The sequence below is a fragment of the Amia ocellicauda genome, chromosome 7 (genome assembly GCF_036373705.1).
Source record: "Amia ocellicauda isolate fAmiCal2 chromosome 7, fAmiCal2.hap1, whole genome shotgun sequence".
Taxonomy (NCBI): Eukaryota; Metazoa; Chordata; class Actinopteri; order Amiiformes; family Amiidae; genus Amia; species Amia ocellicauda.
This window is the reverse complement of record NC_089856.1, coordinates 24,616,188-24,635,929: the sequence shown is the minus strand read 5'-3', so window position 1 is coordinate 24,635,929 and position 19,742 is coordinate 24,616,188. Positions and strand designations below refer to the sequence as shown.

General features: G+C 37.3%; 1 protein-coding gene across 2 annotated transcripts; it reads right to left on the bottom strand.

The window, feature by feature from the left end:
- Positions 1–1,127: 1,127 nt before the first annotated feature.
- LOC136753060 (plastin-1) lies at positions 1,128–18,632 on the bottom strand. 2 transcript variants are annotated; one of them, XM_066708871.1, is made up of 16 exons: positions 18,356–18,632; positions 14,609–14,718; positions 13,136–13,299; positions 12,385–12,514; positions 12,000–12,132; positions 11,364–11,445; positions 10,923–11,088; positions 10,494–10,636; positions 9,606–9,701; positions 8,653–8,848; positions 5,372–5,450; positions 4,601–4,715; positions 2,938–3,071; positions 2,218–2,341; positions 1,977–2,101; positions 1,128–1,588 (listed from the first exon to the last, which is right to left on the bottom strand). In XM_066708871.1, exons 2-16 carry the CDS (start codon positions 14,676–14,678, stop codon positions 1,450–1,452), a joined length of 1,896 nt encoding a protein of 631 aa, XP_066564968.1. In that variant the 5' UTR covers positions 14,679–14,718; positions 18,356–18,632; the 3' UTR covers positions 1,128–1,449. The 2 variants fall into 2 exon arrangements, with proteins under 2 accessions (XP_066564968.1, XP_066564967.1); XM_066708870.1 differs by lacking the exon at positions 18,356–18,632 and adding an exon at positions 15,411–15,632.
- Between the last annotated feature and the right edge of the window lie 1,110 nt (positions 18,633–19,742).

Below are 19,742 nucleotides of genomic sequence, written 5' to 3'. Positions count from 1 at the left end.
TGTATGTTAAAGAAAGACACATGCTAGTAGGTTGTTCAGCATCAGTGAGTCATGAGAGCCTGCTCTTATTCTTGGCTGGGCAGATGCAGTTTCATATGCACTGGTCTTTTTTAAATTATTGAATCTATTGTTTTGTATAATTTCTGACTGACCTATTTTTAATGTTTATCCTAAGATATGCATTTGGCAGGTAGGTAGGTAGATGAAGTGTGTATAAAATCAGTGTTGTCCTCTTTTGTTGTTCCAGGTGAGTTACCTTACATTACTGACTTCACAATTCAGAAGATACTGTATTATAATCCTTTGCAGAATTTGCTGCAACCACTTTATCTTAGGCCTAGACCACATCATACTTTTAACATAACAGTCAATTGCCAATTTCAGACTTGTAACCAACTAAGATTTATTTAATTGTCTGGCCACATTTTACTAATTATGCTTAAAAACCTGACTGGATACAAGTTTGAAAATTGCAGATTCAAAGTTGTCCAAGTATAATGTAGCTGAGATGTCGAAGTGCATAGATAAGGGGCTGGGGAGTGCCCTCGTGGCCCAAATTGCCCCCCCCACCTTGGGTTGCAATTAATCAGTACCCCTGCCTGCTACAATGAAAACCAGAAGTCAGTTGGTTTGAGATCTGGAAGCTATTGCACCACTGGTATGGCAATATCTGAAGTTAAACTAAAGTGAAAGTGCATCCATTGGAACTTAAACACCTGATAAATGGAGAACAATTCACAAACAAATAAAATGATTTTAAGTTAGCCCATTCCTCATTCCAGATTACCCAGCCCTGGTTTTGGACAGACACTGTCCTTCAGGTCCAATAGTTATAGAAAGCTGAAGAGTAATTGACTCTCCAGGGCTGGGGTTGTCAACCGTGATCTCATTAACCAAATACTTTTTGTGGTAAGTTAAAGCTACCCAGCATCTGCTTCCAGTCTAATCAATTGCAGATCTTTGCTATAACCAGCTCCATAATTATTTCACAGAACACAATGCCAACCTGTGGATAATAATATTGGAGATAATAATAATAATAATAATAATAATAATAATAATAATAATAATAATAATAATAATGTTTGCTGCTAAAGGGAAAGTGTTGTATGCAGGAAATGTCATGATTCTGACAATTAATCTTTAATGAGCTACTGAAAATGTAACATGGATATACAAACACTTTGGTTATGAATCTCAGATGTGGAAAAATCAAGGCAGGAGAGTAAGGTCTCTTAGTATTCAAAATTTGATTAAATAACAGGAGCTTTGAAATCATAAGCTAAACAAGATTTAAGTTTTAAAACAATCAGAAAATAAAATACACTCCCTTGAACATGGCTAGCAAAGATAAGATGCTAGGATTATTATATATGGTAAAATCAACAAAACTGTAAACAATATTCTAGTATATGCTCTGTGTGGCAGTAATAAAACAGCACATTTCATTCATGCTTTAACATTCTTCAGGCCTCTTCCCATCAGACACGCAAACACTGTCATCACCATTTTTGGTTTCACTTCGACTAAGTCGTCAGGCAGAGCATACACTTGAGCCCCGATTTTACGGGAAACGGAAATTGCATACCTATGTAAAACAAATAAAGAAATACAAAATTAAATTCAATGGTAACGGGGGAAAAGGATTACACTCAGGAAAATAATTTATAATTATACATTATATTATACAGATACTAGAAAACATATTACAGTACAGTAAAAATTCCCATATCATTATTTATTTCACTATTTCTCTCAAAAGGGGAAGCTGTAAATGTTTACACAAACCTTGGAAACTCAAAGTTATATTTAGAAAGAAAAAGCCACTGCTCTAAATGTTTAAATATAAAAGCCTTGAATATTTGGCAACAGCAAAAAATTACAAAAAACAATAGGGAACAATTATCAATGGGCATTTTTTTACCTCCTTAAGAAATATGATATCAAAGATTTAATTAGAATGAAGAGAGACCTACTTTGCATTGTTCAGCTTGTCCTCATCCGAGAGGTTCTCCCTCTTCACCATTTCTTCTTTAATGGCATTGGGGGCAATAGTGTCTATTAAATCTATCACCGGTAAGCTGGTGCTGATAAGCTTGTCCTAAAAAGGAAGTGAAGTCCATTAGTGGTAGAAATCAGCCACTTTAATGAGCAAGACACCTTTAGGCAGTCCAGAAGCATTTAAAAATAAATAGTATCTTAGTGGAATCCATGTACCTTAAAGCTTGTGATGGCAGTTTCCTTTTTGCCTTCTTTTAAAGCTGTGTTCACCCAATTAACAATTAATTCATCGTTAACTTTTTCACCCTCCCCAAGATCAGAGAGAACCTTCACAGTGTACCTAAAATAAGAAGGGATGCATACATAAATATATTAATTTATCATGTTAATAATGATAATAATTGCATTATATTAAAATAATAGCAGAACAACATTGTGTGTGTAGTTGTCAATTTAATTAACACACTACTAAGTCCCCTGATGTCCTGATCCTCAATCTGTTTGGACTATTTCCTAGGTGTTATTTCAGTTGACACCTCAAAGTGTTCCTTGGTCTTATTTTGAAAAACAAAGCTGCAATATTAAACATTTACAGATACATCTTAATTTAAGGTAAGGACAAGCAAAAATTCCCTAATCTTTTATTTTATCTAAATATTTTTTAAATATACATTTGGCCTGAATTATACACCTCTCACTCTTAAAATGTTCAACTTAGCCCTTCAAATTAATAAATAATTTTACCGCTTTTGTGAACCTATAGCATTTTGAGATACAACACTTTCTTTTCTTAGGCTGAATTCCTATTGTATGCTATCCCTTAGTGTTTTGGCATTTTAGGCTTGGTGTTTAATTTGACTTTCCTATTTCTTTGTATGATTTGACAGCAAAATTGTGGCATAGCTTTATAAAAACAATGTTGTTGTTTTTAATTACCTTCTCATTAGCTGCCACACCAAGGCCAATGTATGTGTTTTATTGCCTTCATTAATGTTTACTCCCCCGATCCCAACCAAGGAGAATTTAGCTTCCTTCTTTCCAAGTTCAACTGCATAGTTACAGTTTTCAAGCTAGAAAATGAAAAAACAAAATCAAACCAACAAAGACACTCAAACCAGTCAGAACACTGTAAGACATCTAGTGTATGCATCAGGAGTCTGTGTTTGAATATATGGTGATTTGCATGAATATATAAGAAACAATGTAATGTGATTCCTAGTTTTCTTTTAGGAACACATAAGAAAGTCCCCGGTGTATATGTCACAGATGGTGATGGTTGGTTTTTCACGATTATATTACTTTGTATTTATTTTTCAAATATTCAGTGTTTTTTATATTGCATACATTGTTTCTTTATGCATTTAATTATATTCACTTTACATGTGGGCTATTTTGTTTGCATTGTTCTGTATTTTGTTTGATTTAATATTAGACACGGATTCCTCCCAGCTTGATAGAATTGGAAGCTAATTAATTGATGCAGCTGAGCCTGATTGACTAATTGAGATAGAAACTGTTTAAAATGAACAGGGGACAGCACGTAGCAGGAGCACCCAGCTGAGAATGAAAAGTCTTCACAGGGGGAGGCTGCCGGGCTGCCGAAGAGGCAGGAACTGTGGGTGGCGGAAGGCTGTGGAAGAGGCGTGCAGCGATGGGATAGGCGGCCAATGGAGGAAGCGGGCGAGAAATGAAGGGGTGGGAAATGAGACTGATTTTATGTCTAAGGGGCTCCTTTTAAGACATATGAATTTTTGGCTTGTATAGAGGAGTGTTAAAGTTAAATGTAGAATAGTGCATTCTGGTGTCTGTGTTGGGCGTCCCGGGACCTGGACCTGCTGTGGGGATTGATGCAGAGATTAAGCGATTGGTATTGAATTAGAGGTCTCCTTTCCTCATTATTAAAGGAGTGGCATAGCCATGGAGGAGGGGTTTAGTGACGTGGGTGGAGTCCTAGTAGGAAATTCCTTCTATCCCCCCCTTGGGGACCCCCCATCACATATACAGATCCTAGAATGCACCAACATTATTAGCCCAGCATTTTGCAATCAGTAAACCTTTTTAATTATTTTTTTGGGGTGGGGAAAGATCAATAACCTTTCACATCCCAACATGAAAATCAAATTACTCCTCACACCGTAAGATGTCCTTGTACAACCCATAGGTGGATGCAAACCAGGAAGTAAAGTAATGATCCACTTGGGGCTGAGTGTGTTCTCGTTAACTGTTTTTACATTTTTCACAGAAATGGTCAAAATTGCATAAATCACTACACAGTTGTAGTCAAAATAATTCACAAAACTTTTGAAATGTCATTTGGTTATTAATGTTCAATTACATCTTCTCAGAGTTAGGTGAACACTTGATTAAGACAGAGAGGCAACCTATTGTCTCAACTGTAACAGGAATAGTTAAGAGTTTTCACAAGGCTGAATCAGGGTTCAACAAATTCCGAAAAGATAGAATTCATATACAAGTACAATTCAATTAACAATATTAATTCAAATAGAAGAATCACAAGCTTACATTGATTCAAATGAACGGTGTGAATGTTTTCCACTACTACAGTATACACGTATTGCCAGCTGATATTAGGACTAACCTTTCTCATATTGCCTCCCAGGGCAGGATAAGGCGGTCTGTTCACTCGCTTCTGCTCCACTGGAACCTGGATTTTTTCATACAGCTGAAGGATCACCAGGGCATCAGTCAGGTCACTGTAGAGTGTGTGGAGAAACATTATAGCGATACAAAGCAGGATTACACATAAGATCAGGGAATGAAAGCTGTGCTGGTACACATAATAATGACCACATATTCCTACTAAGCGAATGTATGAATTGCACAAGAATAACACTGCAGGCATAACACCTCATAAACGTCCTCTGAGTTCTGATGTAGGTCTTGGGTATAACAATTAGGGTTAGGGTGAGGGGTTAGAGTTAGGGATTGGGTTACAAACTAGGGTTGGGGGTAAGGTTGTGATCAGCATCAGAGCTCAGAGCAAGCGCATGATTTATTCAGGCCATATTCCTCTGGTGATAATACATTCTTTCATTAGGAATTTATGGGCATTATTGTAAAGGGCAAGCATAAGCTCTGAATAACCCAGTATAAACAAAGTAGTAACCGAGCATTCCCATAAACTAGTAACTGGCTTCTTAATGATAAAAACAAAATGCACACACACACACAAACACAGGTAAAGTCAAGCTAGTCAAATATTTAAGACATTTTTATGTGTTAAAAAAATGTGCAGCCACATGCTGATATGAATTAATCTATTTGTTTCATATTGGTTATTTATTTATTTTATGTATGTATGATTGCATGTATTTATTTATTATAAATTAGGTTAAGAAGACTGTTTTACCGATATAAGTGGTTGACATATGGGTACGCCCCCAAGGAATTCATCCAGTTCCGGAATGTTCTTTCTTCTCTTGTTTCTCCTGTAATGATACACACAACTTTATAAACATGGAATGTCTTTTCAAGACAGGGAGCACAACATTTTTGAAATTTCTCCTGCTATTACAGGCACCAATTCCCCTTGACCAATCTACTGGACAGCATATTTGGGAATTATACCTCAAAAATGTTAGCTTTCAGAGTAGGAAATAGAACCCTGCTGTTGGGCCTGTCTTTAAGCAGTGAAAGGACATGCCAATTTGTGGTGGAGCCTCTGTGATTATTGCTGCCCTGTAAACTGATACTATATAATTTTGTATAGATTTTCTTTAGCACTGGAAACCAAAGTCAGACGTCTGTCAACAGAACAGGTACCCTAAAGGCAGATATAAAACCATATACCCTACACTTTATCAAACCGATTGAAACACATTTTGTTTTGTTTTGATTAAACAAAAAAAAGTATATTTTTGAGAACGAGTGTCTGTTCTCATAGACTTTCAGTCCTTATAACTTCTTTGTTTTCAGGGAGTCCAGGTGTTTAGGACAACTATACAATGGTATATACTGCTTTAATAATTAGCACTCTCACAAATGCTTTTATCCAAAGCAACTTACAGTCACTAAAAAGTGAATTAAACTCCCTTAAACACTGCTTAAGAATTTACAAGATTACCTTTTTAATGTTAAATTAATAAACAGGTTAAATAAAACAAGGAAACCAGAAGTCAGTTAATGTGGGATTTGAACCAGGAAACATTATCAAAAAAGCTCTTGTTTGTATTCACTGGTTCACCAAGTTTTCTTCCCTAAATGTAATTAGGTGTAAAGTTTATAAGCAATGTTTCAGTACAGATCTTTTGTTACAACCCAGGTCAATGCAAATTAAAGTCTTTAAAGCATTCAGATTTAATTCAACCATTCATTCAATTAAATTCCACAGTGACTGGTGGTGTTGCAGATTATAGTAATATCTGTGATTGAACAAATTCAAAATGCCATAATGCAGGGTGGCCATATTATACACTGGGGAAATATAGCACTATTTCAAAACTATGCTAACACAGGAAACGTGCATGCTGAATAGAAACAAGCAAACAAATTGTTTGTAAGTTTGTAAACACAATCCAGTAAATACAAATATAGAAGAAAATGCAGCATTTCATATAAAAAAGCAGAAATTTATATTACATACCCATACAATGTTCTAAATGATTGTAATAATTATTGGGCTCTATAACATGTTCTGACACCTTCTCTTAATAAGAATATAACTGAATTATAAAGTAAACCTAGTTGCCCTAATAAAATTACTCTTTTTTTATATCAATAACTGATATGTTGTTTATTTGATTCATGGAATATCATGCTCAGCTTATCAAACTATTTAATTAAATGAACAGTTTAACCATGAGTTGATATCCTGTTGGAAGCAGTCATTTCAAACAGGGTATGCAATAAAATGTAAACCACATATAATGCAGATAAGACTTCACACAAGGATTTTAATGTAGCAAGAATTATAAGGAGCACTTGAGAGACATCCTAGGTGTGAGTAGCTTGTTTCCACTTCTCTGCACCACTGGTAGGTCTAAAATTATGAAAACTAGAGAAAGAAACTAATAGACAGTGCAGAATACTGTTTAAGACAAAATATAACTGCTAGTAAACAAAATCCTGAGTTCCAAGGTAATAAGCCTAATACAAAAGAAAGGTTTAGCAGACTGGCATTTTTAACACAAGCTCTATTTGTAGCTAAGGTGTTACCCAATCAGTATTGCCCTAAGCCCCATGAATCATTTGTCCCAGTCGCCTCCCCTCCACCTGACTTGTCACTTCATCATCCTGGTCGTCACCTTGTCATCATCGCACCTGTCACTTCGTCCACACCCCCCCACCCACTCTTCACCTCGTCCGCACCCCCCCTAGTTCCCAGAGAACATATTATAGACAGGGTTTTGCCAAAGTAGTTCTGTGTTGTGCTCTTTACACCTACCAATTATTAATGCCAATTTATTGACAAGTCTTTGTATATCCAACCACATCCTGGGAAAAGAACTCAGATACCACCCTCTGACCTAGCCCAACCAGTACTCTTATTATTTTGTGTTTCACTGATTAGAATATCAAGGTCTGTTATCAATCTTGGTAAGATTTATGTTGACAAACAGTATTTTATTATAAGATGTCAATTTCTTGCAAGTTTGGGCCTATAAACACATTTCATGGACAAATGAGGACTAACCAAACATCTGAATATTTGAGTATCTCACAGTAGGTAAAATAATCCAAACAGAAAACATCCCATCAGCAAGCAAAGGGGAATTTATCCTAATTTTGAGGGAACAAAACAAGATTAGACTGGCCAGACCATGGTGACAGAATTACCTCTGCATTACTGATGGGGGTTACACACTGGAGAAAAAAGGGAGAAATAAAGGAGAATAAGAAGAAAATGCTCAAACGGATCAAGACTTAACACAGTACCTACAATAGGAGGGGTCAGCTCTGGGAAGATAGAAAACAAAAACAGACAAACAAACAGAAAATCAAACAAATAAACAAACCTGAGCTATCATAATAACACTGTTGATGGACTCACTTTCAGTTTCCTTAGCTGTTCCTATGCTCATGGGCTTTAATTTATAAACAGTGACATTCCAACCAGATAAAAAGAGAAGAGTAGTGACACTTAAAGATACTAAAACACATTTACAGTCTTTTGAAGAATAATGTCAAGAATGATAATAGTTAGGACACAATAATATATTTGTGTAGCACCCTTCATGCACAGCATTCTTCCAGAGTATGGCAATTAAAGGAGGGATTTTTTTTAAAGCAGCTTAAAAAGCAAGCAAGGAATCTGTTTACTTGATTTAATCAGTCAGGGTATTCCAGATCTCAGAGACTCTGGAGACCTGTAAGCGTACCATGCCAAGAGGTATTGGTATTATGTTAAAAGCATTTGGTGGTAATCTACTAGGCCAAATAGTAATAGCATAATTCACAACACCCTTTGCAGGATATGCACATATTTTAAAAAATAAAATAAATCCAGTACTTGCCCCTTCTTGTCCCACTAAACTGGAAGTCAATGTAGTAAGCATTTAGTAACATTGTGCGACCTCTTGTGGTCAGTTGAATAAGTGTAAGAAATCATCTCTGAAGAAGTTATTCTCTCGGAATAATGTAAGCAAATAAATAAATAAATCAACAACAACAAAAAACGTGGATAACCCCTACCTTCCAGCAAAGACAAATCAATATCGTTGTGGTTTGGTTTGTTCAGGGCTGGGTAGGTATTAAATAGGTTGGCCACAAAAGCGATGTTGAGTTTATGAATCCCGGCTACAACATCTGCAGGGGTGACAAACTGTCTGCAGTCCAGTCTGGCAGCTTGCTGGAGCATGAACTCTGCCCTTTGAATATCATCCTTCTCCTGGGAGGAGAGAGCAGTCATACTGTGAGAGCCCCTATCTAGGAAAATACCTTGTTGTGTGCCATTCTGTGTATCATCTCCCTATGTACCTACCTAGCTCTTTGCCTAAATGCTTTGTACTGTATATTAGTAAACCCAGAGATTTGAAATTGTACCTTAACCCAACTGCCAAAAATAAAATCCTTATTTGCTACACAAATGTGGAGGATGCTCATTTTGACTAGTGTAGTAAGCTGAACATTAAAGAACAAAAAACAGAACACCTCTGACTATATAAGAACATTTTTAATCTGGCTAAATACCTTTATAACACTGAATTAATAATTAGAACAAATTTAACTTCTAAATCTACCCGCCTATCTTCCAATGAATCTGTTCGTCAATCTATCTAACAGAAGTCTCTCACAGTTAATAGCCTTCTGTTTTTTCTCCATATCTAAATTATCAGTTAATTGGTTTAATTATCTAATTAAACTTAATTTAATACTTCGGTCCAGGTCTAGACACTTTTTTTCTATTCGCTGAATCAACAGTCTCTTTTAAAAAGACTTTTACATTTTTTTTTATTTTGTGTCAATAATTGGATCAATCAGATTAATTGAGAGCTAAGTTCAGGTCTTTTGGTTTTTGTTCCAACTTAAACTGTCAATGGCAACAAGTAGTGGCATTTGACATGCATTAAAGTAAAGCTAATTCAGGCTCAGGGACTGAATACAATGTGTATACAGAATATGGTTAATATATTTTTTTCACTTACAGTAAATCTTGACATGTCAATAGTAATTTTGATTTCATCGTCTCTTTCTCCTTTTGGTGCAATTTGGTTCAGCAGGTGAAAATAGGCTTTGGAGTCCTAAACAAATCATAAACCAGTGATTCACTAGACCCTACATTAAACATTATAGTTTTATCATCATAGTCTTGTTAATAAAGGTATCATTGATCTGCAACTGTTAATACATATGATGCATGCATTGCACTGAATTCTCAAGACAACCCTACAGAAATCAAAAAATGGAAACGCTAATGATTAATAAGTTTCAATACAAACCTACAACACGTGACTTATCTGAGTGAAATGAGAATGAGATACTTCAGAATATATATATATATATTGTATCTGGTATTTGATCTTCCTTCAAAAACAATATCTATAAATGAATGTTTCTCTGTAATTCAGTGACAACAACAACAAAGAAATACAGTGTACGTCTATATATACAATGTATCTATATTGATCTGAAATGAGCAGAAGGAATATCTGTATGAGAAAGAGAAATAGTTAGTAAACAAATCTAGCTTCAGTTTCAGTTTGTAATGATTTATATCCATGTATGTTTGTTTGTTTTTAGATATGCTATTTCATACTTTCTCTGAGTGCTCTTAAGTGATCAAACTAAATACAAACAGTAAAATATAAAAACATATTAGTGCAAATAACAGTAAACAAAATATGTGTAAGCATGTATGTATTAATACAGTTCTTAAAATAAATAAATCAACCTTTACAACACAGTCCACACTCAAAGAAGTTGATGACAAGAGTACAGTGACAAGCACAGTGCTGTAAGAAGCCAGACAATAAAGAGGAGAGGAGGAGAAAGGGAGACTTTGGCTGAGTCTGAATAGTACAGTGAGGCAGCACCTTGATATCCTCAGTGAAGTTTCCGATTGGCTGCCAGCCAGCATTATTGAGGTGGTAGTTGACCCAGCGCAGCAGAAGCTCCTCTGGGGACATGGACAGTAGTTGTTCCAGGTCCTCTCCTTCCCCCAGCAGAGCAATGAGTGCTGTGGAGACACAAACATTATCGCTAGGAACATTGCACTTCATATTCGGAGTTTGTGCATTCAAGCTCTCCTCCAAAACAGTTTAATTTCAATGAACAGTGTAGAGTGTGATAAAGGCTGAAACCCATCTCCTCTCTTCCCATCCCAGCCCCCAGGAGAAGGTACATTTACAAGTTTGAATTGATGACTACAGGGAAGGGGGGAGGGGGAGAAGATTAATAAAACATCACTCAATCTGGAATCTGGAGTTAGAAAACCCATTTTTTCACCCTCCACATTGTGTTACCTTCATTTCTGGAGATCTGAATATCAGCAAACAGGCCGATCTTGATGATCTGCCACAGTAGGCCCAGTACCAAGTGTGGCTTTCCCATAATCAGGTCCTGGGCATCAATATTGACCACGGTGCAGCCAATGGCTGAGGCCGAATTCAAAGCTAGGACCAGATTTTCCTGCAACACAAAATAATCTGCTTAAACCCACTGGGCAAAAGAAAAAACAACTTTGTTGATCTCAAATTATATCGCTTTATAAAATCAGCAATGATGACAAGAATAAAGCATTAATTATGCAGCCCCATTTCTTTATAACAATTACATTGCAATGATTACTACACACACTGTTTCATAACATACATTAGGACTGCTCACTTTTCCAACAACTGCAACACAATTGCAACAATTACATTTTATTGTAGTGGATTGTAAAATCAAATATTGGTACTTACAGAAATGGTAAATGTTGTCAGTTTCTTTGTATTTATAACCCTATCGTCAATCGTATCTGGCTGGGAAAAGTTTATCATTTTGCTAAATGAAAAAGACAGCAATTCTTAAGCACTATACAGTGTAAGGCATGGATGATAAATGTAGACAAAATGTCTTATGTACAAGACTCAAGCTAATTGTTCTCTAAGATAGTGTAACCCAACCTTTTCAAGCTTCAGTCACACCTACTCAATAAACAAATGTGTGACACACCAATCTCTTCTATCGGTCCACACCAATATACAATTTTAATTAAAAAAAAATATTTCAGTGAGAAACATGAGCTTGTTCTGATGTACAAAGTTTTGTCTGGTAGGAATTATTTATTTATTGATTTAAAGTATTTCATTCGTCTACTGTGTTTCTTTAAAAAAAATCAGTGGTACACCATAAAGTAGTAAATCTAACAATGTAGAACAATGGTGTATAGAGTAAAGTCTCATATTTCAACAGTAAAGCAGTCCAGTTGTAAATTTTGTAATTTTGGTGTTGATTTTGTTGCAGTCAATCCTTTCTGCAGTGCATTGTAATGAGCTTACACCGTCATCACCAGACCAAAGTTAAAATACATCCTTTAACAATAACCATATTAATACCACAGGAGTATGCCGTCCTTCACAGATTTGAAAAGGCTCTCATTTTCCGGGTCCATAGGCAATAGATGTTTGCAATCTGGATCTTCGGCCAAAGTCTTGTTAATCCAGTTCACAAATGCAACTTTTTCTTCATCTGAATGCAGACAGAATGAGACAGGTATCCATTAAAAATCTCAGGCATAACTTGGATTACCAGATTAGAGCAGTAATAAATCAATAAATAGAAGAATATTATGGTTTGTGTGTGTGTGTGTGTGTGTGTGTGCAGACCACCCACCTATTACTGTTCTACAGTAGCACCTAATTAATGTTACGCCAGAAACTCCCTTTTGTGTTAACTGCCTATGCACAATTTATCTATGAGTCAACGTTCACTCTTCATTACCGGAATACGAATGCTGTGTTCCTTCACTGGATATGCCAGAGGTCCCTCCAAAGGACCTAATTCCATCTTTCTTGTTAATGGCTTTGCGGAACGACTCTCTGACCTCCTTACTTTTCAACTCCTGATAAAGCTATGGGCAGACGAAAAAAAAAAAGGAAAAACAAAATCAATGCAACAGATACTTGCATACCCATTACATGAGGTATTAAAAAGCAAACAAACAAACAAAACAAAAAACACGCAGCTTGTTAGATCATTTGCTGATTCCAATTGTACACATTCTGTCCTATATTTGGCCTTGTTTCAGTGCAGGAGCTTTCAAGTGTCTCTCTGGTTTTCACAGTTATTCAATTGCCCCCTTCATTTACTTAAACAGAACATTTGATTATCAGGTTCACTTATTTTTGCTTAAGGGTTAAGTTGATTATGCTGTAATGGAGAGCTCAGTTGGTTCTAACAGTAGGTATTTTCAGACTATTTTCTGTAGCTATATTGCATGTTGTGTGTATGTGTGTGTTTTAAAGTTTACATGTGTTTAACACCAAACTGACTTTAGCTAATTGCTTAAGCTAATTTGGCTAATAACAGAAATTAAGTTGTTTTGCAGCCTCGATAACACTAATGATGGTCAACTCCTGAACAAATCATATACAGTTTGCAAAATGTGAACTTACACTTTTATTTCATAACATTTAAATGAAAGGAAATTAGTTCTGTGAGTCAAAACAGCAAGTGCAGGAGAAGGGATTACCGATACAAACTCTTCAAAAGATATCTTTTCGTCTTTGTTGTGGTCGGCCGCCCCCAGCATCTTCTCTACGATTTCTCGCACCTTGAAGCCCGGTAAGGAAAATCTGGCCTCTCTAAAGAGTTCCTGCAACTCAAAGTCGCTGACATAGCCACTGTTATCAATGTCTGTGGACAGGGAAAGATGCAAACCTCATTTACTGCTTTGAAAGTAAAGGTTGACTGACAAAAATAAAATGCAATTAATGCTCTAACTGATAAAACATAACTCAGGAGAATCTGTGTCCACTGAAATTATGCCTACCCATGCTGAGAGTTAAACCAACAAAGTCCTTTGTATCAGAAATAGGTAACCACTGTAATAAAAAAGAGAGAGATATCCTCTACTAATACTTGACTTGGACTAGCCTGCAATCTACAGATATACAATGGCATTGGTAGCATTGCCAAATGGGCTGGCCTATTCTGGTGTAATGATAGGGCATACGTGCTTAAATACCCAAGCATCCTCATTACAAAAGGCATCTGTTGGGACTAGACTATTCATGCAAGGTACTGTGGTGTGTTTGCCAAGTACTGAGTGCTGCTTCATGCAACCTGGGCAAAATGAAATACCCAGGTAACAATTTGTCATTCTGCTGAAATGTGAAATGACATTCAGATTGTGGATCCCAGGGATGTTCAGTTCAATGTTGCGAGATCCAAAATACAACAGTATTGTAACACAAACAACATTTTTTCTGAAACTATTAATTGACATCACTATACATTTATGACAATGGTGTGATGTTGTCATTGGGGCAGCATACATTTGAACACCCAAGCATTTAAAATAATCTTAGATGTTACAAGATGTAGTAAACAGTACTAATTAAATAAATAATGACAATTTTAGCCAAGTATTCATTACATATTTGATTTCATTAACAAATACTATACATAATAATACTAAAACAAATGTGTAAATTATGTAAAATACATGATGACTTGTATATAACACCCTCTGCTAGTGAGGTTATTTATAAATATAATTATATACAAATAAAGCCTCTTACAGTTCTGTAACATGGCTAACATTATGTCTAACAGAATCATTTAACCAGTGTTGTATACACGTTGGAACAACATATGAATTCACAATCACAGCCACAACCTTTCAGCTATGTTTTTTCCAATATAGTGACAATGATGTGTGCCAGCTGGGTACCAGCAGGATATGTTGTGTGGCCCAAGAATGAGTTTTAGGGTGGAGATTGTAATTAATGTGTCTTAAAATATGTACCTACAGTCAGGCTCTGTGGGTGTTGCAGTGTGTGAGTGCTGAAGTTCAGAGGCCTCAGGTTTAGAATCCTGCCCAGTATTCTAGAGATTATCGCCTTTATACAGCCCAGTGTGTATTATTACAAATGTATATGGAAACTATAAGATTATTTATAGAGTCATAGTGAGGCTATCAGTGACTAGCTTCCCAACACACCTATCTTATCAAAAGCTTCCCTCAGTTCCTCCAGGTCCTCCCGAGAAATCTGTGTGGTATTATTTTCCATTTTCTGGCAGCTGAACTACTTCACTCACTGCTTAGTAAACCTGCAGACCAGAGAACAATATAACAATTAACAATCCTGCAATTGTAAATAAAATGGACACAACATCTAGTAGTTGATTATTAAATGGCAGGCTCCTTTTTGGAGGAAATGGGTAGAAGGGTATAATTTATTCATGCAGTCTCCAAGCCCAATAAATTAAAACAATTGTTATTAAGACAAGTTTTAGACAGGCCTTTACCTTTGCAGTCACCTTATAGGTGAATTTGTTACTTTGTTTGTGCTTATATTTTGTAAGTCACCCTGGATAAGGGTGTCTGCCAATAAATAAATAAGTAGAAAAATAATAATGATAATAATTTGGAAACGTTAACATGATACAAACTTGTACACAGCACATGAGAAATGTGCAAGTAAAAGCGACATGACAACTTAGAAGTGTTGAGCTTGTAGAACTATTCTAATACAGCAATCAAAATTGAAAGAACCATGGCAGTTATACATGTAAACACAATCAATTTCGAATCTGCATTACTCTGCTAATTCTTTCCTTCTTCCGTACTATTCAACCCTTTGTTTACAGACAGATCATATATCAATAATTTAGGAGGTGACTAAGGAAAAGTTAGTAGAGCTAATCAGTTTCCAAAACTGTACTAATTGCCTTTTATTGCAAAATGTCTGTCCCAAAAAGAAATGCACAGAAAGTCACAGAATAAAAGCTGTCATACATACCCTTGGAATTTAAAACAATTTACGGCAGACAGTGTATTTTATGCAAGGAACAAAAGTATTTCTTTCTTCCAGCTTAGTTTGTTTATTAATCCCCTTTAAAATTCCACGCACTTTATATCCAGAATATGGAAATAAAGTTGTGAATCAGTGGAAGTGGAATTCACTCCTACTCCTGAGTGAGCAGCATGGAAGCAGACAGCTGATCTGTAAGTGGAAGTGGCAGGTTGAGGGAAGAAGAGAAAATAAGAAGGAAAATGAACTTTGACCCTTACAGGTGCGGCTCTGACTCTGTAATAAGAGTTAACTTTTAACACTTCACAGCAGGCCCTGTCACTGCCCAGCGTTAAAGGGCACCCAAGTTTTTGTTTTTTGTTTTTTGGTGTGTGTGTGTGTGTGTGTGTGTGTGTGTGTGTGTGATTCTCTGGGGCATATCAGAAATGGATGACCTCTGCACAATACACAGGGCTCTACAGTGCAAGCATTTTACTCGCATTTGCGAGTAAAAATAATGTTGTGCGAGTGTGAAATACAATTTGGGTGCACAGTGCAAATACAATTTTTGAACTCTTTAAGGAAATACTACATTGAAATGATTATGATAATAACTATATTTTATACAGCTAGGTTAGCCAATAAAGGTAATCAAGCAATAAAGGCTGAAAAGATTATTTTAAAACTTTTAAATTTGAAAGCTTCTTAGAGCCTCTGGAAGTACGTTGCACAGCCGTGGTGCATTATTACAGAAGGCTCGGACTATATGATCAAACTAGTGGCATAAATATTGAATTCAAAATATAAACATATATCATTAACGGAAAACGTTTGAGTTTCGTTTTGAGTTTGCAACGGTGCTGCCATGTGTGCATATACACAGATCAGCCATAACATTATGGCCACCTGCCTAATATTGTGTAGGTCCCCCTTTTGCCGCCAAAACAGCCCTGACCCGTCGAAGCATGGACTCCACTAGACCTCTGAAGGTGTGCTGTGGTATCTGGCACCAAGACGTTAGCAGCAGATCCTTTAAGTCCTGTAAGTTGTGAGGTGGGGCCTCCATGGATCGGACTTGTTTGTCCAGCACAATTGGATTGAGATCTGGGGAATTTGGAGGCCAAGTCAACACCTTGAACTCGATGTTGTGTTCCTCAAACCATTCCTGAACCATTTTTGCTTTGTGGCAGGGCGCATTATCCTGCTGAAAGAGGCCAATGCCATCAGGGAATACCGTGTCCAAGAAAGGGTGTACATGGTCTGCAATTCTTAGGTAGGTGGTACGTGTCAAAGTAACATCCACATGAATGGCAGGACCCAAGATTTCCCAGCAGAACATTGCCCAAAGCACCACACTGCCTCTGCCGGCTTGCTTTTTTCCCATAGTGCACCCTGGTGCCATGTGTTCTCCAGGTAAGGGACGCACACGCACCCGGCCATCCACGTGATGTAAAAGAAAATGTGATTCATCAGACCAGGCCACTTTCTTCCATTGCTCCGTGGTCCAGTTCTGATGTTCACGTGCCCATGGTAGGCGCTTTCGGCAGTGGACAGGGGTCAGCATGGGAACCCTGACTGGTCTGCGACTACGCAGCCCCATACACAACAAACTGCGATGCACTGTGTGTTCTGACACCTTTCTATCAGAACCAGCATTCACTTTTTCAGCAATCTGAGCTACAGTAGCTCGTCTGTTGGATTGGACCACACGGGCCAGCCTTCGCTCCCCACGTGCATCAATGAGCCTTTGGCCGCCCATGACCCTGTTGCCGGTTCACCGCTTTTCCTTCCTTGGACCACTTTTAATAGGTACTGATCACTGCAGACCGGGAACACCCCACAAGAGCTGCAGGTTTGGAGATGCTCTGACCCAATCATCTAGCCATCACAATTTGTCCCTTGTCAAAGTTGCTCAGAACCTTACGGTTGCCCATTTTTCCTGGTTCTAACACATCAACTTTGAGGACAAAATGTTCACTTGCTGCCTAATATATCCCACCCACATGACAGGTGCCATGATAACAAGATTATCAGTGATATTCACTTCACCTGTCAGTGGTCATAATGTTATGGCTGATCAGTGTACTTACACAGGGACATGCAGAGGGGGCAGGGGGTAGGGGTGGCATGAGCCACTGCCCCTTTTCTTTCACCTAAGTGCCCTATATGCCCGACCGCCTAAATTGTGGACTGAAATTGAAAAATTTAGGGGCACAGTGCTCCTAAGGAAAACAGTAAGCATAGAGCCCTGAATACATATTTGCAGTGTTGTGCTACATGCTAGTTAAAAATAAAACTTCTCAGACTGAGGAATACAATTCAAATTTTTATTTTGTATATTGTTTTGAAGAACACCTCGGGGTGGATAAAGAAAGTAATGAGATTATGCCTCTCACAATGTGCGATGGCATTACTGCTGTAAAACTGATACAGTGAAATGGAACAGACTGAAAGCGTTTAATAAGACCAGACCAGAATCAAATGCTTTTCATATCAAAACAGTACTGTGTAGAACATGCAAGCGAAAGTATTTATTTTAAAGGCATCTTTATAATGAGCAATTTGGCAATTCACCACCTTATCTTATCAGTAAAAAACACACAATGACATGCAGGACCTGTGAAAAGGGAACAAAAGCCAGTTAGGTTAATTAGTTCGTTCAAGTATACGATAACGAACCCATTCAACCTTACAGTCGTGCGGTTTTGGATAATTAGGTAGCTTAGCGATGAAAACCCACCACAACCCAAATAACAATACAGCTAGGCTAAAGTTCGAGAACATACAGAAACACCTAACTTAGCTTTGTGAACGTCGCTCCAATTTCTTATCAGAGAAGGGCAACCGCAGAGTTGCACTTCAAGAAATAAAATACAAAAAATGAAACAAAAACAACAAGAGTGGGGAGACATTTATAGTATTTCATTAAAAGATTGATATAGTAATCTGCTTACCAAAACAGCTAAGTCCTTGACAAAGGTCTTTAAGAAGCATTGGACTCTTGCTTCGGTTTCAGCTACGCACTGGAATATGGCATCTAAGCAACAGTGCCGAACAAGCCTTTGGGGAAAACGTAGAGGTACACCACTGCTGGCTACTGCCTCCTCGTTAGAAAATGAAATCCCTTTTAAATCTCTGAAACACAATGCACTTTTTTTTAAATTGATTGCTGTGCATTCGCTGTGTTATCTAATCCTGAGCAAGTTCACTTTTTAAAAGAAATTCGGAAGGTTTTGGCTACTTGATGCCGTTAGCAAGGAGTATAGGCGCCTTGCATTATTAATTTGGATCGGTTACCTGTGACTCGCTTCCTTTCACTAAGGATTGACATATTGCGCACCCAATGCTTCCCCTCTACCTGCCCACTTGTTTTTCAACCACAATCCACAGTACAATACAGTAACAGAAATAGTTTACAACCCGAATCACTCACGTATGTGCCTTTACCTATATAGTCTGCGCTACTGTCCTGGCTGGTTTACCAGAGTACATTCATCTGGGGACAATGCTTGATTTATTATGCACTATTATTATAAAAAATGAATAATAAAAACAATTAACACAAATACACATAAAACATTTTAAATACACATAACACATAATATAAACCCAATCTTAGCCTTAGCCTATATCAGTCTAGTAAATATAATGTTTTGAGCTCCTTTAATAATCTAAATTGGACCACTATAAGAAGAGCCATGATAAGAGTCTGATAATAGGCATATATATATATATATATAAATGTATGTATACACTCACCTAAAGGATTATTAGGAACACCTGTTCAATTTCTCATTAATGCAATTATCTAACCAACCAATTACATGGCAGTTGCTTCAATGCATTTAGGGGTGTGGTCCTGGTCAAGACAATCTCCTGAACTCCAAACTGAATGTCTGAATGGGAAAGAAAGGTGATTTAAGCAATTTTGAGCGTGGCATGGTTGTTGGTGCCAGACGGGCCGGTCTGAGTATTTCACAATCTACTCAGTTACTGGGATTTTCACGCACAACCATTTCTAGGGTTTACAAAGAATGGTGTGAAAAGGGAAAAACATCCAGTATGCGGCCGTCCTGTGGGCGAAAATGCCTTGTTGATGCTAGAGGTCAGAGGAGAATGGGCCGACTGATTCAAGCTGATAGAAGAGCAACTTTGACTGAAATAACCACTCGTTACAACCGAGGTATGCAGCAAAGCATTTGTGAAGCCACAACACGTACAACCTTGAGGCGGATGGGCTACAACAGCAGAAGACCCCACCGGGTACCACTCATCTCCACTACAAATAGGAAAAAGAGGCTACAATTTGCACAAGCTCACCAAAATTGGACAGTTGAAGAC

What these genes read in the sequence shown, in the direction of transcription:
- LOC136753060 (XM_066708871.1), bottom strand. Translation starts at nt 14,678, where the DNA reads ATGGAAAATAATACCACACAGATTTCTCGGGAGGACCTGGAGGAACTG. An exon ending in AACACAGCATTCGTATTCCG is followed by an intron (nt 12,133 to 12,384) that starts GTAATGAAGAGT and finishes GTCTGCATTCAG; the next exon opens with ATGAAGAAAAAGTTGCATTT. An exon ending in GACAAGCTGAACAATGCAAA is followed by an intron (nt 1,589 to 1,976) that starts GTAGGTCTCTCT and finishes TGTTTTACATAG; the next exon opens with GTATGCAATTTCCGTTTCCC.